The sequence below is a fragment of the Hippoglossus hippoglossus genome, chromosome 16, assembly GCF_009819705.1.
Source record: "Hippoglossus hippoglossus isolate fHipHip1 chromosome 16, fHipHip1.pri, whole genome shotgun sequence".
Classification (NCBI taxonomy): domain Eukaryota; kingdom Metazoa; phylum Chordata; class Actinopteri; order Pleuronectiformes; family Pleuronectidae; genus Hippoglossus; species Hippoglossus hippoglossus.
This window is the reverse complement of record NC_047166.1, coordinates 5,783,289-5,809,306: the sequence shown is the minus strand read 5'-3', so window position 1 is coordinate 5,809,306 and position 26,018 is coordinate 5,783,289. Positions and strand designations below refer to the sequence as shown.

General features: G+C 41.5%; 2 protein-coding genes across 2 annotated transcripts in view; both read right to left on the bottom strand.

The window, feature by feature from the left end:
• The window catches only part of LOC117777400 (hemicentin-1-like), a 1,765,934-nt gene that overhangs the window by 1,158,457 nt on the left and 581,459 nt on the right, over positions 1–26,018 (bottom strand). The gene's annotated exons all lie outside the window — the stretch shown is intronic.
• On the bottom strand, positions 1,831–5,480 carry LOC117777470 (uncharacterized protein C1orf232). The gene is made up of 4 exons (XM_034612268.1): positions 5,313–5,480; positions 3,259–3,336; positions 2,944–3,050; positions 1,831–2,255 (listed from the first exon to the last, which is right to left on the bottom strand). Exons 1-4 carry the CDS (start codon positions 5,391–5,393, stop codon positions 1,895–1,897), a joined length of 627 nt encoding a protein of 208 aa, XP_034468159.1. The 5' UTR covers positions 5,394–5,480; the 3' UTR covers positions 1,831–1,894.

Genomic DNA, 26,018 nt, shown 5'->3' with positions numbered 1-26,018 from the left:
TTGCACTTGTGACTAATATCAATGCTCGTGTTAGGGCCTCCAACAAAGTCAAGGTCAAACCAGTGACCACATGGAATGTCTCTTAACACCAAAAAATACTTAGGATAAAAGCATAAAACCATCAAAAGGTATAAAAGCAAGACAAGGTTTTGAACAATTCACAAAAAAGCAGGATCGAGCTTTATAATTCAGACAAAGTGGATTTGTAAACATGAACCAAATCCATGAAGAGGACGAGCAAGATCCTGAAACAACGTCTTCATCAGACCCAGGAGATAAAAACCCTTATATAGCAAAACACTTCAAAACTAAAGTTACTCAAAACAGCAAAAACAAAGACCTCCAACCCAGATTCTTTCCTCTTGACATTTAGTGAGTAAAACAAATGTCTTCTGGGAAAAGGTTTGTATGACAGGGCTTCTAATGATATCTCTAAAGATGGCTCATCTTCTGTTACTGAATTACTTGTTAAAAGCTAATAAAACAAGCTTTTCTTTATTAGAATAATACTTAAATATAGTAATTTTATTTCCTTTTCCTTTTCAGCTTGTCTTTTTGCCTCTAACAGATAAAAGATGCACAAAAAGGTTAAATTTACCTTTATTATATTTATATTTCTTCTTTTTAGTTTCATCAAACAGTCTTGGAACAGAAAAGAAAATCACTTCCAGTCTTTAATACTTAGTCAGATCATTTAATGCAACAGTCTTTATTAGAGCATACAAGAAAACAAAGCAGCAGAATAATACAAACGACAAAGCAAAACCTAAATCAGAGAGAAAAAACAACATTAAATATATTTAAATTACGTCTCAAAATTAGGAATGTTGAAAACTCACACTTTCAGTCACAATCAGAAAAAGTCAAGTCAGCGAACTCATCACGTGAACAGACCACACACATTCATATTTCACACAGTTCATTTAAATGCCGACATGAATATGATGCAATAGTTATGTTTCTCTCCACTGTTTAATCCCCTGAACAGGTTCAGTGAGATTATCCTCCACTAATCCAGCTATCACTGTCTTTCATCTCCTAATCCTGTATTTGCTAAACTGCAGATCAGATCAAGTTTGCAGACAGGTGTGAAGGCCCCTTCATGTTCAGTGCTGCAGCAGTTTGGATGAACAGATACATCACCACACGATCCCCAGAATAAAGAGAGCATGAGCGAGGAAATAATAAATCTGTTGAATTAACTGTTTACCTTTGGCTACATGTGTTTTTAGTTATTAAAGAAGTAGCCATTAGCTGTGTGAGCAGGTTTGCATGGTGCACCCATCTTATTTCCAAGGCATAGTAAAATATTTCTTTGATAAAAATAGAATATTTTATATATTGTAGTCTTTAAGTCCCCCTAGTGACATGATTCTGTAATAGCAGTAGTATGTGTTTCTCTAAGATCTTTCTTTCTGTATCTACATATGAATAAAGTTATTGATCATTGATCTTTTCAAAGATATCAAAGATACATGTGCCATCGTTCCTAATTGCCCGAGAAAATTAAACACAAACAACTCGTTTGCTCTTACTTTTAAATGACATTGTTGTGTTTTATCTTAGTATATATAAGTGGCTGTTTTAATTCGTCCTCTTTGTGAAGATCTTTGTAACTTCTGTTTTGAACGGTGCTCTAGAAAAAAGTTATTTATTTATTTTCTTTGGGCCTAAAATTGTGCAATGGAAAATTAAATGTTTTTAAAAAAACACTGGTTTATTATAATTTCTTTCCTTCAATATGATGGTTGATGGAAAAAAACATTTCTGAGGGATGTTGCCTAATTCAGTTCATCTACATGACATGTTGTGTGATGTATCACCTGCTTGAACACAACCAGTTAAACCCCCCCCCCTCCACCGGCCTCACACCCTTCCCACTCTCCTCCAGCAGCTAGTTGGTCTTGGTCATGCTCTTGGTCTTCAGCTCTGCCAGCTTACTGGTGACAAAGTTCCACTTGAAGGGAGCGTCCTCGCTGCCTCCTCCCAGCGACACGTATTTGGAGAAGCTGTTGTTGCTCCTTCCTCCTTCTTCGCTCTCCTCTCCCTCAGTGATCTCCCCGTCCAGGTTCTCCTGCCCTCCTGCCTCTGTCACCGCCTCCTCACCTTGGCCTTCCACCACCTCGCTTGGGGCAGTGGCGGCTGCAGCTGCGGCCTCCGCCTGCTTCTTGGCGGCCCAGTTGGCTGAAAAGCTATCCCAGAATCCTGAGCGTCGGTTGGGTCGAGGAGGCTCCTCGGGCCTCACTGCAAGAGGACTGAGAAATGAAAAGAGAAAGTGGAGGGCAGAGATGTCAGTCACTTTCAGAATGGGCACTTTAAAACATATGATTATTCATTGAGTGGGTACAAAAACATACAATGAACATTAAGGACTAATTTATGTTCAATTACAATTTCTATGTGATTAGAACTTGGGTAAATAGTTTGAAAATTTGAATGTACACAAGAATTTGATGATCAGACTGAATCCACTCTCATGCCTGCACGATGCGTATGATGCTAGAGACCCTGCAGCCATTTAGCATAGCTTAGCATCAAGAATGGAAACAGAGGGGAACGGCTAGCCTAGCACTCTACAAGCTCTTTGTACTGAGCTAAACCAGCTAACTCGTTGTAGCTTATTGTAGAACGATTGAAAATTCTTATAGAACTGTTTGCATGAAAGGGATTAGGTCCCAAAAACCATACATTTATAGTAAAGATGGAATCATCATCATACATGAAATATAACCTTATTAAAATGTGACCTTTTAACCAAATTGAACCCAAATCTTTACTGTAGAAACCTATTTTGATCAGACCTTCTTTCCTGTTCAGGCTGTCCGTGGTTATTTGAGCTTCCTTTAGGTGTAAGTGAAGTATAGTTAACTTATGATAATGCACAGACGTTATTTACACAACACAAATGTCCCAGGTGCTACAAGGTGTGGGTATAAAACTCACTGGTCAGCGACTGGTGGGCTCTCGGTCTCCTCCAGAAGCTGGTGCTCATCATCTTTGTTGAACAGAGTTGAAAGTCTGTTCCAGCTTTTGGCCCCGGCCCCTTGCATCTGCACACACACACACACACACACACACACACAGAGGGTCAAAGGTCACAATAGACTCAATTGAACACTGATCCTCTCTTATACTTTTTTATAAATGATTTTCACTTATTATTCCTCATTACAAGATATTCACTGTATTTGTTTTCCAGGATTCACCTAAAACTATTTTCGGAAGATAAACAAAACTCCAACTCCAATGTTCACGTACTTTCTTGGCCAGTTGGGAGACGGCGTTGGGCCCCTCCTCCTCCTGCACTGGACTCATTTCATTCTCCACCTCTGTGACCTGCAAAATAAAAATACAACTTGACGATGAAACAGATGCAGACAGAAAATCTCCTTCATTTATTTTACAACAAAGCAGGAGTGGAAGCACAGGATTGGTGCAAATATGTCGCCATCTACTGGAGGTGGAAACAAGCATTTTGAGTTTGTATTGGGTGTACACTTATACACTCACAGTATAATATTAGAATAGTATTTATACACTATATGTTAAGGTCATGGTACACATGGCATAGACTCAAATAGCAGCTCTGACAAACACATCCATCTAAATGGAAACCATTTCTCCAAGCACACTGAGTATTTCCTGTCGTCCTTGTTGAGGTCGTGGCGTAGTGAGAGAGCACGGTTTGAAGCTGTCAACTGGTTCGTTCGATGACACCGCAAGGTCCTAGCTATCTGTCTCATCCCCCCCCCCCCCCCCCCCCCCCCCCCCCCCCCCCCCCCCCCCCCCCCCCCCCCCCCCCCCCCCCCCCCCCCCCCCCCCCCCCCCCCCCCCCCCCCCCCCCCCCCCCCCCCCCCCCCCCCCCCCCCCCCCCCCCCCCGTCAGTCCGTCAGTGGAACGCCAACTAATCCGTATGTTTAGCTCTTGTGCAGGATCAGGTTTCTCAGCCATCCACAGATCTGGGTCAGCCTGTTTCACCGGTACCAAACACAGGATAGTACAGGTGTCGCAGTGAGGCCATGAAAACCAGTGGTGGGAGAAGCACTCAGAGTATTCAAGTGTAATACAACCACTCAAGTACTTCATTACAAGTAAATCTGCTGCACTCATAATCCTACTCCAGGTTGAGCATAAACCGTATTTTACTGTTGTAAGTGATATACGTGGAGCTTATATTTCTATATTTACAGTTGGTTGTTCAGTCCAATGGTTCCCAACATACAGGTTGACCCCCTGAAATGAATCGTAACATAAATCTGGGGACTTTAGTAGGAGAGGAAATTAACAATTAACAACTATTCAAATAAAACCATCTGAGAAGTTTAGAGAGGAAATTAGTGAAATAACATCTCAGATCATTGAAATATGACACAGGGTCCCTTAAAGACATTTTTTTACCTCTGCTAAGGAAGTTATATTTTCACACCTAACCTTTAATTTGTCGTTTTGTATGTGTATGAGCAAGATTACTCAAAAACAACTAAACAAATTTTCATGAAACTTGTCGTAAGGATGCAGTGTGAAAGGAAAGAATCAATAAAATGTTGGTACAGATCCAGATCAGGGAGCAGTAATAATCTATTTAAATTTTCTTAAACATTGTGAGATCAGAAAGTTTTTCAACATTTTCAGCAATTTCCAGGAAATAATTCATGGTCTTAATGAAAAATATCTGACATATTTAAAGAATATATATATGGTATATGAGTATATGACTGTTTGACATTTGGTGCAGCTTGATTGAATTTAAAAGGACTGTTGGACCCTGGCGGACGTATATGTGCTGTGAGTGTGATTCTAGCTTTGTAAGCCAAAAGGTTTGGGAACCATCATAAAATCTTAATAAGTAACGAGAAACTACAGCGTTGAGAGAAAAGTAGCGCAGGAGAAAGTATAATATTCTCTTCTGAGGTTTAAAGTGGCATACAATGGAAATACAGAAGTAAAATACCTCAGAGTTCAGGGCTTGAATAAATGTAGGTTCCATCTTTCCACCACTGATGGAAACCAAACAATAGAGATCACAGTGGATCTAAAACCCGTCAGCATCAATAACAGTTTCATCAGTGATTTCTCTGGCAGGGTCTTTTCCAGAGGAAGCGCTGTGGAGGCCTAACTTCTGCTTTAAAGTTCCCTTTGCTGAGAAAAACCATCGGAGCTCATCTGACCCTGTGATGAATAAGAAATGATGAGCAAAACCAAACCTGCTGACTTGTGACTCGACCCGGTGACGGTGCCAACCACCGTGTCAACCCTCTCATACTACACCCCATCAACGTGAATTAATGGAGAAAGGTGTAAAGATTCTGTACCTCCTCGGCAGCGTCCTCCTCATACTCCGGGTTCAGCGTCTTCAGCACTTTGCTCTTATAAAGCTTCCACACGGGATTCATACTTGCACGGATGATGCTCGGCACTCGGGGCAAGACCTGTGAAGACCTCTCTGACGTCCACCCTCCACCAAGTCTCCTCTTCCAGCGTCAGCACGTCTCAGTTGGGCCAACGTCGACCTGTTCCCATGCATAAAGTTCTCAGTGGTTCAGGAGGAGCAGGGGAACCCGTTCAGCTCTGAGGCCCCGACTGACTCATAGCGTCTCTCCTGAGCTTTGTCAGATTCAACTGGGTTGACAGCTGCGTTCCTCCCCGCGGAGTCTGAGCACAGGTGAGGCTGGGGAAGCTGTGCTGATCATGCAAGCGCCCACGCAGGTGTACACACACACACACACACACACACACACACACACACACACACGCACACACACACGCACACACACACGCACACACGCACGCACATCCAGTGTCCCTGTTCAGAAACAGGTGTGGATTTCCTCATTCATATTTTAGAGAGTCTCTTTTCCAGAGCCAGAGGTCCATTGTCAGCCAGCATTGGTACACTGGCTCCTGTAACCCTCATCACACACACACACACACTGAGACACAGACAGACACACACACACACACTGACGCACACACACACACACACACACACACACACGCACATGCACACACACGCACACACACACACATGGTGTGTTTATGTTTGGATAGAAATGTTATATTGATTATTTTACAGGTTCCAAAGTTGGATCCTAACTCTTCCTGATGTAGGAAACCCTATAACAATATACAATCACAAAGCAGAAATGCCTTTATAAAATAAAGATATATATTATTCTTATTAATTAAACCAAACACACACATTCATGCAGTTTATTCAGGTCAACACACCTTCATCTCAACACAACCCAACTTATCTTCCACTGTTACCTGGGCACTTCCTCACCGTCCCCCCCTCCATCCTCATTGGCTGCTGCAGCACATCAGTCAAACACCAATCAGATTTCAGGAACGCTCCACAGGGTTTTTGTGACTGGTCACTTGGAAACCTGAGTGAGGACGTCCAGCGTCGTGGAGATAAAGAGAGACGTATAAAGCTTTGATGACTGATTGGGTTTCACCGGCCACCGACAACAATGCAGCCGACCAAGGAAAAACAGTGTTTTGTATTTTTTGACTCAAACATGTGTTGTTAACATCCGAGAAACAATTTAATTCAATGTTAATATGTGAAGTTAACATGTGTGAATGATCTGTTTTATTGCAGTTATCATTATCACATGAGAAACATCTACAAACAATAGAAACACAGCACTTACTTATCCACACTCGCTATATAGATGATAATCTTGATTATACACCAGAGACATTTGATCTAAACTTTCCTATAGCTCCTGTTGCTGGGTTTGATTACCAAACACAGTCCACAGTAATGAGGACTGTGTGGTCGAGCAGATCCATAAGATCAACATTAATTATGAATGCAGTTCTATGGACGACTCGTCTATACACACAGACTGCTGGGAGCTGGTTGGTTATTTGAAGAGCAGCCAGTTTGGTTGTGGCCCCGAGCAGCTCAGGTTTCAGACCAGGAAGGGACACACCCAAGTATTTAACACACCACGCCAAGGATCTGGAGGCAGCTCCACTTCTTTGATGACCAACATGTCGGCTCTTTTTAAAGGATTATAGGTTGGAACTGATTCAGCAGCATAGTCGTGGAAATCTGAAGAAACGTGAAGTTTTAAACAAGTCTCAGGCACGTTTACACCAAAAAGATCTGGGAATAGTTCAGGTTATTGCAATGAGATGAGGCTGATTCATTTAAATTGCATGTATATATATATATGATCCCACCATGATATTGTGATGCGCTAACACAATACAAAGTTATAGTTTAAACTACACGATAGTATATAGAGAAACTAGAACAAGCACATTTTGAACTAATCAAATAATATGATATATAACAACATAAAACTTATTGGGGGTATCACACTGAATAATGATATATATATTTCCTTAAGTAACATTTTGCATCATGATTTTTATGTAGAAGATGACAAAACTGTTACTGTCAAAGCACAAGAAGTGGTTCTATGTTCCTGACCTCATTAAAAGATGTGAAAGGATAAAATAAAAGTTTCGTTCAAATATTTTCTTTTGTATTTTCTTCTCTTGATACTCTGATTAATTCATTTCTGATGCGTTTGTCAGTCGTCTTATTCCTTGGTTTCCAATGACGACCTCACAATTAAACCAAATTATGTAATCATTGTATGTGTAATGAATGTAAGAGACATGGACGACAAAGATCTGTAACATCACTGATCCAAACTGCCTCATCTTCCCTGAATCTCAATCATCTCCTTTTCATTCTCACTGGTTTTCAACACTAATTCATTACTGACAGTTGTGAGTCATCGCCTCTGATTACCACTAGGGGGCTCAATAGGCCTTTACACTGTTGAACATCTGGTTTTGCACATCACGAGGACACTTCCATCATTACACTTTGTTTTTCTATATAAATTGCTATATTTAATCTTTGATTGGCCAAATTACGTTTTAAAACATCTTTCACAACTGTACCAGCATCAGCAGATTTTCATATAATAATAATCCAATTACAGCATTTAACAAAAAAAAAAAAATGGAAATGATGGAAGTGTCCCAGTATAATTGTGTAAAGATGTAGGGTGATCTACATAGTTTGATTACATAGTTTCTAATTTAATTGTCACGTCAGTACCGTCCCTGTCTGTTTTTGTCACCTGGTTTAGTTCAGTTCTACTTTATCTCACCAAGATGTGATTATCACGTGGATTCTCTGAGTCCAAAGTTCTTTCTGAATCTGGGACAATACCTTTATCTTAAAGGACACTGTATCTGGATGTTAGGGGCTGGGCTCATGCATGAGGAATTTGTATTTGAACTTTTGGGAACTTGCACATTTGCCTTTTTGCAAATACCAGGTTTGCAATGACAATAGAAATTGTACAGAAATGTCTATTCACAATCCTTTTTGATTAATGTGCATTGTCCCTGTAATATAGATTCTACTTTGGAGCTTATCTAGGTGGAGATGAACAGATATTTCCTGTCTTCGTACCCTCTCTTCTTCCAGATGACAAAGACCAGTCTCATCTACATGTGCATCATAAACATGCGATGCGTCCTTTTGTGGGACAATGCAATTACCTTTTGTTGACCACTAGAGGAAGACAGTGGTCCAGCTCTGTGGGACAGACTGTACAGAACATTGTGTACAAACACAACCTCCAGTCATCAGAGAGCAAAAGCAAGTGAGCTGAGCCGATTCAGGTTTTATGCAAAATCCTTCATGTTTTTGAATAAGATCAGTCAGGGAAGCTGCAGCAAATCAACTGGACCTCTGTTGAGCAGCCAGTTCCCTCCAGTACCACATGGGGGCGCTGTGCAGAGACTGAGGACAGATGAGAGGACGATGAGCTGTCACATGGACACATTCTCTTTGCCACTAAATCCAGCAGCTCTGAATATAACCGGAGGAACGTCCTCAGACAAACAAAAACATCGTCATGTGAGTGTTGCACAGACACAAGATATAATTAATGTAGCTGGTGATTCCCATCAAGTAACTCCGTGTCCTCAAACGGCTGAAATCAGCAGGTTTTCAAGTCATAATCCACATGAGACGTTGAAATAAACTTTCAAAGGAAAACTGTGTTGGTTTTTATGATGCTTAACTTAAGTAAAAAAGCAAAAAATAGTATCAGAATACTGAAGTTTACGGAAGAAATGAAATGTCAAATAAATGTACTTGAAGCATGAGAAAGTTGTCAAGATGCATCATTAGAATACATTAGATTCAAAAACAGACAAATATAAAGGGAGAGCTCATTTGAACTACTTTACATACTTGTTTCATTTATTACAAAGCACGTTGTCTTATTAAGTTATTACGTTTTAAAATTGAAATTACGTTGACCTTTGTAAAATACTGGGGAGAATATTTAAACAAAGGTTTATGTAATAGGTAGCATGAATTGGAGTAGTACTTCCATTACTGCCCACTAATAAATATTGGTGCAGAAATATTCCAGTTTACTACACAGGGACTGTATCAACCCTGAGAGCAGAGGTCAGAGCAGGTGAACCAGTTCATCCTGGTCCTTCACACATCTCACTCTGTTAATCTGAGACACTCACTCACAGCAGGAGACATCTTACCCGACCTTCTCCTCACATCCCCCATCTCCAGTATTTCAACAGGAGTTCAACCTCCTGCTGCAACTTGGATTTGTGAGCGCGAGAGCCTGGACTTCATAAACCTGACTCGTGTGTTAATGCTCACGGCACATTATGTTTCCACCCCGAAATAGATCTGAATGTAAATACTGAGCCCTGCACGGCTGCTGTTCAAACACAGAATGAGAGGTGGTGAACTGGTGAAGGGACCTGACGTGGGCCCTGGTGCACCGTGCACCGTCAGGTCCCACAACAAGTTCTTCTAGCACCGTAGTTTTTGTTAATTAGAGTTCTAACGTGAACTTTTGATGCTAGCTACTGCGTCTCCAGCGCTAAACTAAGCTAGCAATCTCTGTATAACAACAACAACAACCTCCTAGCTCTGGCTAAATAGACGTGAAAGCGGTTTAACGGGGAGTTATTGTCTGAAAATTCACATGAACGCCATCTCAAGTCGGAACAACAATTCAGAAAGTTAGCAAAAATGTTGGTACAAGAGTCAGTGATTCCATCGCTTATAAAACAACATCACTTGCATACTTTTTGTGTTTTTTCCCTCTTTGCTTACACATATGTATGTTTAAAAACAGGTTATATAATGCGGTGCCACTCTCACATTCTTAGTTCTTCTGATGTTTTACGAGGTTCTGTGGGCGTGTGAGTTTGAGCTGTGTGGATTCCTGTGGTGCCAACTGTTGTGTAACATCCAATAAAATGCTCATTGAAAGCTCCTCCCACCTCCATAAGAAGGCTTTCACTGTTGTTGTTGTTAAGTTTCCATCATCAACTTGGCGTCAGACTCTGGTTTAACATCAGAACGATCAAGGATTTCTTCTTCTTTTTTTCAAATGGACTGAATGCATTACAGTGTAGTAGATCTCGTTTCAGAAACATCAGAAACTTTACACAGCCCCATATAGAACATTCTTTATTTCTTACAATGTAGGGACACAAATAAAAAACTTGACATATCTCCTTGAATCCGTTGTCCCAGTGCATCCTGGGATGTTTCCTTATACCCCTGTGACACCAAGAGTTCTTATGCTTCAATTATTATCTATGACTATCCAAACTCTGCCATAATTTCAGTGTGTGTTTACATGCACAGAATACTTACTTTGCATTAGCCTGCATTGCTCAGTTTGGTTTGCAGAGTCATTTACATCCTGACCATTGCAATGCCTTCGAATTTACATGTGTGTGTACATATGCAAACAGAACTCCTCCTCGTAGACCGGTTGTCCCACCAGAGGAGGACATGACACCGGGAGGTGGATCTCTGAGTAAATAGTGACACATTCCAGTGACTCTTTTAACACTGACCAGTTCAAATCAACCTAAGTATTTAACAAGTTGCTGTGTAGATTAGACTGAGAGTTTAAATTCTACCTCTCATGAGTAGTGTGGAGAAAGTTGTCAATCATCACACAAGTTAGTATTGAAAACAAGCACAAGCAAAATGCACAAACATTTAAAACATAAAACACACAAAATGATTCTTTAAGCCCAGTCAGAAAGAAACATGTTAATAAATCTCATTAACTGTAAAGGTTTTTATCGAGGTCGACTAATTATTGTCAGACAGCTCTCGATGTGGAAAAAATAAAAGACTAAAAATACATAATATATATGAGTCACCCTGCATGTGTCATGTGGGTCCTAGGACCTGTGGACTTAACCTATACTGGGCCTGAGGGTGTAAATATATACAGAGCAGTGCTGGTGGTCTATGGCTGTGAACTCATTGACGTGACATTAGTGGAAGAACATGTTTCCTCAGTTTAAACACTGGTGCCTTAACCATGAAGAATGCAGTAACATTACTACTTAGAGGGGGTTATGTGTGTTTTGGTACTTGAACTACGAATCATAGCAGTATCATATTTTGATATAGACCAGTAGCCTGTGTCTAAATTTCTCATTCACACAACCTTTCTGCTTTGGTAGCAGGCAGCTCCAGGAATGACATGTCAGTCCACTACTTTTATTTAGTAGGAAATTTCGTAACAACTATTGGATGGTCGACCGCAACGTTGTGTAAAGACTGTAAATAAAGATGCGTATCCAGTTTCTATCTTGGTACAAAATCAAACTAAAATATCCTGAACAAGGCTGCTGCTATATTTACACTTTAAACCTCATTTGAAGCCAGAGAATGCGCAGTAGTGATCATGTGGTGTAGAGCTTGAGTATCAGGGTCATGTGGTACGCGTCGGCCAATCGTGAGTCAGTCTCAGCTGTCAATCAATTTCACCTCGTTTTTTATAGGGTCAAACAACTCATTACAACCAAACTTACCAGAAAACTGAATACTTCACCATAAATCAGTGTGAGAAGAACTAACACCATCTTGGGGAAAAATCATTTGACGTTTACTTTGACCTTTTAGTTTGGTTTATGACCCTTTATTGCAGCCAGCCACCAGGGGGCGATCAAGATGATTTGGCTTCACTTTTGTGGAGCTGTCATGTCGTCTGTTGTTATATAAAATCATTCATGCACCTCATATGTTTTATAACTTGTTTTGATTTGTCCAGTATTTTGTTAATGACCAAATTATTGAACAGACACATTTAAACCTTCAGTGACTTTGATTTTAGTGCTAATTAGCAACGGTAAACATTAGACCTGCTAAACATCAAAATGCTATTGTTGTTTCTTCGAGCATGGCCTGCTGACATTAGCATTTAGCTCTAAGTACAGCCTCACAGCTTCTTGCTCTAGACTCAATATATAACTGGAGAATAAAGAAAATCTGCATTGCATCTAACTGTGTGTTTATGTGCTTCCAAGCTCTTTTCTCTATTTACATCTACAAACCTACTTTCTCAAACTGTCAGTGCGCTTCAGGACATCACCTGTTAAAACTGGTTGTGGAGTTTTTCGGAGCAGGTTTTTTTGTCCCGGCTGCGTCGCTCAACAGGAATTTAAAGTTCAAGGCCTAAAAGAAAACACACATGAGAGAGTTTAAATCTTGGCTGATGAGACACACTGAGACATTTGAAGATTTCAACACACGTGCACATGGCTGCTTATACACAGCTCACAGATGCATATGTGTACATGAATGTGTTGACTTGTTTGTGAGTGGACGTGACCAGTATACACGACAGAGCTGTGAAGCATGTTATGCAACAGAGTCAAATGACCTCACCAGCGACCTATCACAGCCTCTCATTCTACATTACAGTATCTACTGTTGCTGCCATGATGGAGCAACTGTTTCCTCTCATCCTCGCCAAATCCTCCAGTTTTGACCTTAATATATCGATTAACTGACAGCTGTGTCGACAAATGAGCGACAGTTTAGGGACCAGAGCAGTTTACGAGCATGCGGTTGCGTGTCGGAGGGGTTCCACGTGGACGTTGTGGCACAATGTGCCACAGCAGCCTCTCAGATGTCTGTTCACGTCCGTCCACAAATAGAAGAGGATGCAGGGATTCAGGGGGATGGAGGGATTAAAGGAGATTTATGATGATTTTTCAGTTTTTCTCTTTCCTCTAGTGTCTCAAATAGCAACGTTAAAAAAACCAAAGACCACGGTAGCTACTGACGCTCCTGAAACACCTGGTCAGTAGTTCACCACCGTGATGTCACATGACCTAATCGTGATGTCACATGGCCTACATTCACATAATGCATGTTTAGTAGCTAGAACTCGGAGCAGCTAGTAGCCCGCCTGGCACGCCCTTGAACAATGCTAGGCGAAGCGAAAACAGACACCAATGTTTCCTATACTTGCTGAAAGCGGTTGACCAATCACAACAGAGTGGGAGAGCAGGCCAATCAGAGCCGACAGAGCTTTATCGGGAGGGGAGGCCTTAAAGACACAGAGGCTGAAAAGAGGAGCTGCAGCAATGCACACTACGAGGAAAGTGATGTGTCGTATGCGGCATACAAATCTTTTCAAGTAACGACCCAAATTAAAGTTATAAACCTGAATAACAGTATAGAATGTCTCCTTAACAGCTATCGTACAACTCTGCATTCTCTGTAAAGCCGTCTTAGTTATGGAGCTCTGGAGCAGCAGTTGGTGTAATTTTATCAGGTGTCAGATGAGATATAGATACGTCAGTGATAGAAGAGCAAAGTAGGGGAAAGGCTGTCGGTGAAGTTAGAAGTAAAGAGAGAAGCCACAAGACGTGTTTTATGTAAGCCGAGTTACACGTTTTGGGTTTTACAGTGTAAATACACAAGAACTTACACACAACCCGTATAGATGCAGGAAAACAAGCAGCAACCTGCTGACACAGAGACAGTGTGTGTGTCCACTGCAGAGCTTCAGTCTGCAGGAACCAAAACATGTTGACGTGTAAATATGAACTTAAACTTAGATACTGTGTGTTTCTTAAGTTGCTGGTTCAAACTTCTCAAACATAACAGTAAAAGGTTTTTTTAAGGAAACTGTCAATGGGCATTTTGTTAGATGTTACACAACAGTTGGCACAACAGGAACTCACGGTGCCAAAACCCTCACGTCTGCAGAGCCTCGTAAAAACACAGGAATAACAAGGAAGGATGTGTGCAAAGCAAAAGCTGTGTGCATGGAGCTGTGTTATCTAACAAGCTGCTTTGCATGCAGACAAAAACACAAACATGCACACGGACACTTGCATATATACGTGAGTGTTCATATACTAATGCACACACACACACACTTATATAAAGGGACGTTCCAATGAGGCGAGGTACAAACTGACACTTTTCAGATATAATGTGACCGTTACTCCTTTAACAGGTGACTTCTAATGTGATCTACACACAATGAGTCAAATGTGAGTTCACTCAAATCCTCTTATCTGATGTGTGATTAGTTTAAAGAGAAAAACGTTTGATCAAATCTAGGGAGATTTCATCATTGATTCCTTTGCTGACTTTGCTGTTAAAATAGTATTATGAAATTTGGCGGAAACAAATCTATCACAAGACGTATGACATGTAACCACTCACTGCGCCCACAGGCATTCGCTGCTTTACCAAACCTGTGAGTTTTGGGAATCTGAGGGAGAAGCCGGAGTCTTACCCAGAGCGCTTTTGTTGTGAAGTGACTCACGAACGCACCGTGCACTGTGCACGTTCGTGTATCTTATCCATCGACCTTTTCCCAGAAAACAACCAACTTCAATAAGAAGAGATAAAGGCCTTTTTTTAAGAAAAAATCATGTGTCAGGTTTGACTTACTGAAGACAAGTAAAACATTTGTTTCATATCATAAAGATTATAAAAGTTACATAGAAAGTACACCTTATGCGTGAAGGTGAGTGCAAGTGAGTACGTTGCCATATCTAACAACTCATATAAGCTCCTGTTTACTGTCAAAGATAAAAGTAGGTCAATAGGCCCGGAGCTATTCCATTGAACTATGTATGTCAATACCTGATAATGACATGGCTGGGAAAGGTGATCTATTCCTGACAAGACACTCCTCTCCTCAGAAATGCAAAACAGATGTGACACGAAACCTTTAGTAGAAAGAAAGTCAAAACCAAAAAGGAGAGTTCACAAAACGTGAGAAGAAGTAAATGCAGACAACCTGCCGGATGCTGAGACTTCACACAAAACCTCCTGATCATGCTTTTGTCCAGTTAAATGTATTAAATGTCAACAGTGAAGCCTCTTAAACAGGTGAAGGTGTTGATCTTCACAACTAAAATATATGAAAATGCCTCATATGTCACTAGTTTGTCTTAGTAGTTTGCCCAGAGAAGCAATTTGAGAACAATCTGTGATTCTTCATGACAGAAATACTTCTTCAACAACTGTAATGAGAGGATTTAGTATTTTAAGGGAATGAAAGTGTATCGTTCCCAAACCGCTGCCTCTTTCCAGCTTTGGCTCCCACAGTCTGTGTTATTCTCACAGACGCTCCCCTACGATACAGACAGGAAATCAGCAGCTCAGCGCTCCCGCTCCTCTCATATCGTGGCTCAGCCAGAAAAATGTGCCCGTCCAAACGGTGCAGGGAGCTAAAACAACATTCTCAGGCTGTGGATTGTGATTGACAAAAGAAACAGTATGAACAAAGACTGGGTGACTTTAAAAGGGGATGAACACATACAGAAAACAGTGAGACAGTAAAGTTTTCACTGTAGGTTTTGTCTGTGCAAAGTGTGGGATACTTTGCCCAACACCATATAATTATACACTGACAAAACAAATTAAAAGGTTTGTTCACATATTGTTAGAAAGCACGACTGAATAAAAGAAACTGTGTTACTGTGCCCGCTTCTCCAAATTGGACATTTTCTAAATGATAAAACCATATTGTCTTTATTTTTATCTTCATTGTAAACTTAACGTTTTTTATCGTCTGTTATCGAATCTATTTTATCATATTCTGATGTATTTTCTAACTTTTTTTCATTTGTATATATTGTACAACTCTGGTTGTTTTAACTGTGCTTCGTAAATTAACTTGACTTGTCATGATTTCTTTTTTCAGTCTTGTTGTGTAGCAGGCTCTTGTTTCATGTGTGTATATCTAGAGAAAGTGTTTTGTCATCATTTTATTTTTGACAGTGGAGTCACTAAGTTGTGTGACAGTGACAGATAGTTGTGCTTTACCAGTCACTCCTTCCTCCTTTGATTGGTTTCCATTTCAGTTTTGCAACAGACTCGGCAAATGTTTGCTCCCTCGTGTGTTTCTCGTGTAAGCTGTGTGACGAAGCAGGAATAGTTACATGTTTAAAAAGAAATCCTCATTATAATGTTGAAATGACATGACAGCTCCACAAAAGTGACACCAAATCGGGCAAGGCAGGAATGTCATCGGTTTAGTCATTGGTGGAGCCAACAGGCCAACAGATTATCCTTCAAGTCGCTGATGTTGCTGAAAGATGCTAGAGAAACGTCTGGGACAAAGGTTTCAAAAGTGTTATTTAAATCTGTAGAACACGTTAAACAATGTCATTTATTAAAGTCATGAAAGTCATTTTATTAATGCTGGAGAGGTGATGTCAGCTCTTCTGTTTCATAAACGTGAAGCCTTAATTATTATTTTGTTTACAGTAAATACCCTGTTATTAATTGATAGTGTTAAATAAGTAGAGACCAAAAATTAGAGTTCTAGTCCAAGTGTAAAAATCACTGTATTCAAAAGAATGAATCTTAAGTCTTTTTATAGCTGCACACAATTTTCTTGGCACTTAAGAGACGACATCAGCTGGCAACAGTCATAAAGAAATATCCTGAGGGAGATAAAAAAAACAGTTGAGCCCATAAATAGAGAAACAAACAGCCTCCGAGTCAAGAGATAAGCCGCTTTTCAGTAAATCCTAATGAAAAGGACTCACAGGGACATAAGGGAGGAAAAATCAGAGATTAAGAGGCAGAACATGGCGTCCTACATCCCCGACCTGGGGGGGGCAAAGGGCTGATGGGAGCAACAGCTGTAAACCCATAAACTACAGGGTCACCCACTTTGCATTGTAAATATTTCTTAATTGGATTGGGACGGTTTTATTCTATGGAACCTAAAAGTGATTCAATCAAACAAACGTTCATGATCGCTAGAAAATAGAATAAGAAGAATTGAAAAGTGTGTCAGAGTAAAAGTGTATCGATTGTAGATAGGAGCTTTTTATGGGGCAGCAGATCAAAAGAGATGCTGCAGGGTGGGGGGGTCTGGATCTCAGAGACGGCGTGTTCCCTGCTACCGTCGACATGTCTACACTCCCCGGGCAGAGGCCACCCCCGGAGTGTACCTCCATGTAGCACGTGGCCCAGCCAGGCACGTGCACGTTTCCATCTCCACGGCCTGGATGTGCGAGGGATGCTGAGATGTGACCTCGTGTGGTCTGTGCACATAAGGAAGCTAATGACCTGATTGTGCTTGTAAATTTGATGTGTTAAATAAATGTGTGAAGGAAGTTTGAACCCTGCAGAGGTTTACATCGTCTATCATAACACTTTTATGTGCCAGGTACATAACCTTTGAGTTGATAATCTGCCTCTGCAGAAGCTCAACTAAGATCTTGTCAGATACTTAGAATATATTAATGTGTTTTTGAGTCATTTGAGGCCATATACATACAATATCAGTTTGCCTAAAGGAAGCAGTATAGGGGGAATATAATTGTTTCGAGCATTGAACCTTGTGGAACTCCAAGTTTTGCATTGTACGGAAATCAGCAAGATAAATAAAACTTAAACCAAACCAGCTTAATGTGGGTCCTTTAATGCCTTTTTCACTTTCGATTAACGGAAGCACACTCACTTATAGATTAGTTCTATGTAAACGTGGGCCTCAAATAGCCTGTATAACATGCATAAATATTTGTCATAGGTGCCAATCATCTAAGTTGTTTGACTTTTCAGCTGCTTTAGGCTTCTTGCAGGACAATAATCAAAAATCCACAAAGCAAAGACTTTATATTAACATCTTTATTTGACAAAGAACACACAAAATATTTTTTACAAGTAGGAATGAAATGTGGAACTTCATCGTCAGAACCTCACAAGGCCACAAGGAATTACTTGTGAGGTTCTAAAACTTCAGCCATTAAATGTAGTTTGATTTTCAGTTTTACTATAAAATAAAGCTATTTCATAAACTGTACAGCCCATAGAACAAATCTGTATACTTATAATTGACTTAAATCAGTACAAGCACCATTCAAAGCAATATCCTTGTATCATTACTATACAACCTGTCTATAAGGTACATAGGAGTAACAAGGCTCCCATTGCCATACAGTACAAAGGTTTCTTCATGCAGACACAAGTCGAACATGTTTATGATAATTGTGAAGCGGTGACTGTCACCGTCCTGTTTGTGTCTCTTGCTCACACCTGCAGCTCCCACCCATTCTTCAGTAGGAAGCTTCAGGGCCCTTCGCAAACGACGCCTTTTACAAACCTTTACTTCATTTTCACCGAGTGTATCCATATAAACCCCTTTGTGATAAATTGATTTGATGTTGGAACAAACTAAAATAAAAAAGGGAGGAGGAGCCCAAAATAATGATCCTCTCCTCATCCACATTCTGCACCAATGACCTCATCTGCCCCCTTTTGTCTCTGTAGCCCAGAATCAGGCTGATTCTGGTGACGCGTCAGCGCTCAGCCAATAGGCGCTCTTCGTCAAAGGGCTGTGTTCTGTTTCTAGCATCACCGAGATACCAAAGTGATATCTTCGTCCAGTGATGTGCAAGGGGGAGGGGATAAGGCAGGGCGATGGGGAGGAGCTTGCGGCGTGGGCAGGGGGGGTGCACGTGGCGCCCAACGAGGTCTCAGTCTGTCACAGAGCATCACGTCAGCCTCTGAGCAGGCATGCGCACTTTTAAAACTCCAGGATGGGAGAACGTGCAGAGGAGCAATCGCCAGTCCACCTCAGACCTGTCCGTGCAGCCGGGTTAGACGCGAATAAGGTGCCAAATCAGTTTCGTTCTACCAACATACCATACTTCTGTACTCAGTTACTAAGGAGTATACATCTTTAATAAAAAAGGTACAAATATTCTTAAATACCATCTTCTCAACATACTGTATCCATCCAGAAACACCACTTTATGGCAGATTCACAAGCCAGGCAACCAAAACTGCCCCAGATCACGTCAAACATATTTCCTAAAAAATTTGGAACTTCATCTAAATTGGAATTTGGAGCATTTTGGATTCACCTAAAACAGTCCTGTCCCATAAACCCTCCATCTTTGTTTTGTTCAAAGCATCACGCCATTGCTGACAGAGACAATGGAGTCTCAGGTCGATTCTGAACGAGAAGCATTTTAAAGAAAATGCCCTCTCTGCGCCATTTATGCTCATACGCGCTTTAGTGCGTGAGCTTCACATTCATTGGCATGCAAAGGGAAGGACACAACATGTGCAACGGCCTGAGCACTTCCTGTTGCGTGCAGAGGACTGACTGACGCTGCAGTGGCTACTTCAGGACAACTCAGACTCTCGGTGCAAATAACAAGAGTCTGAGATCGGGATTAATTTTGTTCTCAAATAGCTCAGTCCACACTAAACATCCACTGTACAGCTCGATTCCCAAAAAATTCACAGCTTTATTAAATCATTACAAAAGGTAATACATTCATTCATCAATAAAAACAAAGACAGACTCATGAATTTTGCTTTGATTAAAAGTCTGCACACCCATGCAATGTTCAGTAAAGATAAATGTCTGCATTAACATGTACTTGATACAGCAGGAACCAGGGTGCTTACCAAGGTCACACTTATTATTACTAGGACTTAATTGATTAATGTTAAGCAGCGTGAAATCGCAGAAGAAAAAACAAACCAAAAAAAAAAAAAAAATAGGTAGTGAGCAATTCCAAGCCCCTTTGCGGATCTGTTGAAGTATTTTATCTGACGTTTTGTGCAAATATTCTCTCAACCTGACCGATACATTTCACAAGTATATGTATGTATATATTGACAGAATGCGAGTGCGGCTCCTTGTCTGTTCACAGGCGCTGCAAGTTTCTCTTGTGAAGGGAAAGAAAAATAAACGGGTTGAGCTAAACTTTCATCCCCTTTAACCACGTCCTCCTCCTGCCAACACTTCAATACACAAAAGGTACATCTCAATTGCACTCTGCTTTCCCTTAAGGAGCATTCCTGTTCCATGTTATTCAACTGTATTTGGCCGGGTTTTGATCACTGGCAAGATTCACTCTTATGCAAGAGCCCCCCCCCCCCCTTCTCATTTGGTGCTTAGAACAGTATTGACAGCATCGTGCAAGCATGTACCTTTGTGATGTGTCAGACCTTGTTGGCAGGCAGCTGGTTTAGTTTTTTATCCCCCACCCAAACCAGGCCATAAAACCAGTCCTCACCACGACCCCCCCCCCACCCCTAAAGTGAGCCCCAATTCCTTCCAGGCCCCCCCCGACAATGGAATATATATATAGAAAACTCTAAAAAGCAGCCCTGACATCTCTGCGGATGGTTAGTGAGGGATACCAGAAATTCAGTGTCCGAGTGTGACTATGACAGTGAGGTGAGAAAAGTGCGGTCCTGAAAGACACTGCTGAGCCTTCCCGCTTCCTCCCTCCATCTCCTTCCCTCCTCATCGGCTCGTCCATTTCAACAATCAAAGAGTCAAGTCTGTTCAGGGTGCAGGCTGGACCTTCTCCATCATCTGTTTGGCACTGTAGTAGGACAGACTCAGGCCCATGATGGCCAGCATCATGGCGATCTGGTTCACGGCACGGTCCTGTGGCTGCATCTGCACCTCGCCGGCAACTTGCCTCTGCAGAGACAAAGACAAACAGGACAAAGGTCAGGGGTCAACAAATAGGGTAAACAGTGAGCCTTTCAGAGCATTGTTCATTGTTTCAACACTGAATGGCCAAAACTGTAAAAGCAAATCACAGAATACTTTGTCTTAAGAGGCTTCTCCCTTAAAAAGACCCAACATCGCCAACTTCAGTTCCACCGCCCTCTGCCATGTGATTAAACATTTAGGAGGGGGGGTGCAGCAAGAGGAGAACACAATGTTCTGAGCAAAGAGCAAACCATGCACCCAGAATCAAACTGGTAAAGAATGACAGTCAACTAAGAAGCACATTTTTTTGGAAAGAAGATGACGTCTTTCTCTTCTGCCTAAGTTTAGCACATTTATCTTATTGGTCGAGGCCTAATAAGCAAAATGTGAAAGGAGGATCTAGAATTACATGCAAAGTGGCGTCATGTCCTTCCATACAAAATTTTTATTCACAAGCTAAATTTAAACCAATGGCGAAGTTACCCATGGTAGTAAAATCTCCACCACAAAAACTGTCGCAAAGCTAATATTCGCTCCAGTGTCAAGTCTTGCATAACATCCACTCAACTTCTTTATGGCCCGTTAAGCATTTGAGTCACTGTAAATCTATACATGGGGACGGCCTTTGTTTTCAAATTAAAGTAAATATGCAAACAAAAACTTGACACAAAGGACGAGGCCTATGGAGGCTCACGCCTGATGAGTGGATTATGATGACAGCAGGAGGAACAAAAGAAACCGAAGGGGACAGGATATCGCAATGATTAGTGTCAACCCTAATTACACTGGTGATGAAAGTGGATTGTGGGTCACAGAACAGCACTGGGCCCCAGTACAAATTAAAACTGAAAGAAGAAAAGTGCACGAAAAAAAAAAGCAAACTTCCTCCTACAGATGGTTTAGTGGGAGGAGATTCAGCATCTTTCGCTCATTTACCTCATCAGAAGCAATTTAAATCAAACACATCTCATCCACTTCACTCACACTAAAACCTCTCAGGCTGAAATTAGGTACGTTGAGTATTTGCTCTGTATTCATTTGTAAAAGGAGGAGAATCCGTTCATACCTGGAGGAGCGGAAGTATCCAGGTGTCAGCCGGCCCAGTCTGATGATCATGTCTCCTGATTCGATGTGGCGTGGGTGTGAGGGAAGATCTGGAGTGGCTCAAGACCTGCACAGAGGGAAAAAAAAAAAAAAAAAAATCAAGAATTCAGTTGAATCTGCGGAGCAAGCTAACAGATAAAAGGGAATCAATGATTAAGTTTCCAACACAGAAATACAAAAGGAAAACAAACATTTCCACCAGAGGGGACTGTTGCATCAAACACATCGAATATGTATAAACAAAATCCGGTATCTAGACCTGTCTTGAGGAGGATTCATCTAGATCCTGGTTATAATTACTGAAGCATGAGATAAGAACTGACCAACTTTTAATTAAAGTACTGCTGCCAACAAGGGAGGAACACAGCTGCGGGTTGGAAAACAAACCATCTGATCCATGCGTGAGGAGGGAACATCCCTCGCCTGAAGGCTTTGCACAAAACTTCCCTGTGTGCAGATTCAATATGATCGCTATGCATAGAAACAAAGTCTACATCTGGAATTCTTTAGGATCTGACCCACTTGGCAGAGCTTCTCATTTTTATGGATTATCTGCAGAAAATTCCCCCACCCGTTTATGTATTATATTTGAACCAGATCAGGGCCGAGCAACAGAGAATCTATTCATGCAGCGTTATAGTCTGACACAGCAAAGAAAAAAAGGGACAATTTCATTTATTTGCACATGGACAATTCCATGTGTAACTGATCAAGAACGTGGAAACTTGATTTCAAGGCACAAGTTGAGAAAGAACACCACAGAAAAACTGATGGATGGATAGATGACAAATCCACGATTTCTATATTTAAATGAAAGCTCCTGGATTGTCTTCACTTGGGCAAGAATTCGAAAAAGGGTCCGTTAACGCATTCCGACGAGACTCGATGAAGCCGAAGAGATTGTGCACTAAGACACAAAACCATAGGTGTTCGCTTCATTCAACATCCACAGAAGACATGACAGCCGGGCATTGCTCACTAAATCTGAGATCAGGGTTCCAAGGAAGCTGAGGTGTAGGGTTGAGGAGAAGAACGGACATGTGGGAAGCATTAATGAGCCAACCTGGTTGGAGTTACACCCCCAACGAGAGAAAAGAAACGCGATCCCCAGCTTTAAAAAGTTGCTCCACGGGTAAAAAGTCGGACTTGTTCACGAAAAACCAGCGGCTTGGGATTCCTCACCTTCCAAAGAAAGCCGGACCCAACTGGCCGGTTGGACCTTCTGCTCCCCGGCCACGCTGAGAATCCCAACAGATGCCAGAACACCGATGAACTTGAACTACAGAGAGAGCCTTCTGTGCTGTGCTCCACCTTTTTATACAAGCCTGCTCTCACCCAACCAGATCTGCGGTCTTGCCCACCAAACACACGCCCACTTTCAAACACATACACAAAGCTGTCAAAAAGCATTACTCTCAGTGGGCTGGGTTAGCGAACACACCCCCTCTCCGGCTCCTTCCAAAACAAGAAATACCCTTTGAGAGCTGCCGGCTAAGATTTGCTAATAATTCTGTCAGTGTAAGGTTAAAAGTAATGATACAAAACAATACAGCGTGAGAAGGCTCTCTCAGCAGAGCACGCATGTCCTGTTGTGGGGTTACATAACCAGCCTGATGTTTCCTTTTTATCTCACACAGAAATTAAATGTCACAGACCTCAGGCCTGCCCATCAAGGACACGATAAACAAACATTACATCCACGGGACAGCGGGTTCCCCTTTTTTAGTTACATCTATTTTAGTTTCATATTTTTGTTTAATCACTCCAGTAGCAGAGTGTGTTACATAATCTGTTTCTGTTTCACTGAACAAATATTTGCAGTTAGTCACCGTCTGCTTTATGCATTGGGTTTGAACACAGGAACCAGGTGACAACAGGCATTGGAATTAGGCTCAAACTCAATAAAGGTGACTCAGATCTGCGTCTGACTTGGGCATCTAGTTTTATTGTCGAACAGGAACCACATAACTCTCTACAAACAAAGTGAGCTCGCTGGTGGAAGCACTATTGTTCTAAGATTAAGTCACAGCGTGGTTTACGACTCCCTGCAGGTCTAAAGAAGCAAAAAGGTAATCTGATATTTAAATAGATTTCGGTCCATCTTGCAGTAGTTACCCGAGGGTCCTTTGAAATCCTTCTCAAGTGAGCTATTGTCCAACAAACCTTCAATGTGCCAAGTTACTATGATTAGATCCAGTGATGTCGGCTCGTTTCCAACCAACAAATGCTTTAATCTCTTCCACCCATCGCATCCTTCAATTCAAACTAAAACTGGTAACTACTCCCTGCTGTGCAATGAACCCGTTGCCGCCATAATCATTTTTTTACTTGCTCGTTCCAAAAACGAGTAGATCAGGAAAATTGTTTTCTTGAGATAAATATTTGAGTAATTGTAGCAGGAGATGCACCTTTTATTTAAAATGGCATCGCCTTTGCTTTCATCTTCCTCAGCTCATTAGTTGACTGTGCACAGTCTACAGATAGTTTGGCTCGGTTTGTAAATAGAGCTTCTACAGTGCAGTGGCAAGTATCACCTGCTGTGAACTAGTAGAGCAAGGGTGTGGAACTGTTTTTCCTACAAGGGCCATTTAAACTTTTTTAATATCCTTTGGAGGGCCAAACTAAATTATTGAACGCATACAGAAGGAAGAAGATTAAGGAAAAATCTGACACATCTAGGAGGTCATCAGGGTCCCTGAATAGTTTGATATCAGTCTCTGTAAGACTGAGGTCTCGGGAAAGCTGCACGTTGAGCACACAAACTCTCCGAAGAGACTTCACTTCATCCATGAGCACTTTTCCCCAAAACTTATCCAGATATAGATGCTGCCATCTTGGGCCATAAGGAGCCGTCACTGGAGCCAGAATTTGTGCAGTGGTGATTGTGGAGTCGTGGTATCGACCGTCAGTCTCAGCTTTCAATCATGACGCGTCACCATCTTTTGATATCGTCAAATAGATCATTACCAAGCTCATCAGAGAAAACATCAGTGTGTAAAAAAATACCCAAAATGACAGAAACCATCCTTGGGGGAAATGTACTTCGAGTCTCGGCAATGTGAGTTTTTCACTTAATTTAGTTTTGGTGAAAATGAGCTGGTGAGGTTAACATTCTGCACAATGTTTATTTTTAACCTGATCACAGGGTCCGAGGTGTTGGAGTTAATCTCAGCAGCTGTTTAAAAGGTGTGTGCATTTTGAGAAACATTGCCAGCAGCTGATGAGTCGTGTTACGCTGGTTCACTACAAGCTTGGGCGTGAGTCCAGGTGAATCACCTGCGAACTATTCAAGTTTACCTGAGGTGTTACATGAAAGCAAGCGGGCGTTCCCCACCTGTGAGGCACATTCAGATTGAATGAGTCAAAAATAGATGGAATCTGGGCTTGGACAATTGGGACTTGTGTCCTTAAAACTACAGCCTTTTCGTTTCAGATTACACATTTTCAGAGACTTAAAACTGTTGTTTATCAAGCTTGTAAACAGGAATAATGTATGAGACAAAAAACTGTGTCCCCTTTTCATCAAGAGATGCTGAGCAGAATGAAATTAAGATGTGGGAGGTCTGAAATAATTCATCTCTCCCAACACAAATATTTAATTCTGAATGACATTGGTCTCTAATTTTATTTTATAAAGCAAAATGTGACTGAGACCTGTGAACATGTTGGGTACACTGTGTTCTTTACAGCCAACAGCCAATCAGATCTCTCGCTGCTTCCCCTCTTGGTCCTCCCCTCTCATGTCACCTCACTTCCCTCAGCAGCTCATCTGCCTTCAGCAAAGTAGATCTCATGTGAGCGTCTGCAGCACCGAGTGTGAGAATCTCCAGCCGGGCAATGGAATCTTAGGATTACATCATCATCATCATCATCCTCCTCAGTGGAGTCACGCAGACGCTCCCCACTCGTCCGTCTGGGCAATCTCCATGACTGTAGCATGTAGCTACACAGCTGTTGCCATGGTTACCCTGTGTCACAGAGTAGTTAAGCTGCGCTCTCTGCCGGCACAAGCTCTCACTGCAATGCCGTCACTGGGAACTACTGGACACAAAGTTCAGACCCTATTTGTTGTCTTTTTATAACCAAAATCTACCATTTCACAAACACGTGGTGATGATACACACAGAA

Excerpts from the sequence above, each read along its gene's own strand:
- LOC117777470 (XM_034612268.1), bottom strand. The coding sequence starts at position 5,393 with ATGAATCCCGTGTGGAAGCTTTATAAGAGCAAAGTGCTGAAGACGCTG. Across the intron at positions 3,337-5,312 it reads AGGAGGACGCTGCCGAGGAG|GTCACAGAGGTGGAGAATGA; the intron begins GTACAGAATCTT and ends TTTATTTTGCAG. Across the intron at positions 2,256-2,943 it reads AGCCCACCAGTCGCTGACCA|TCCTCTTGCAGTGAGGCCCG; the intron begins GTGAGTTTTATA and ends TTCATTTCTCAG.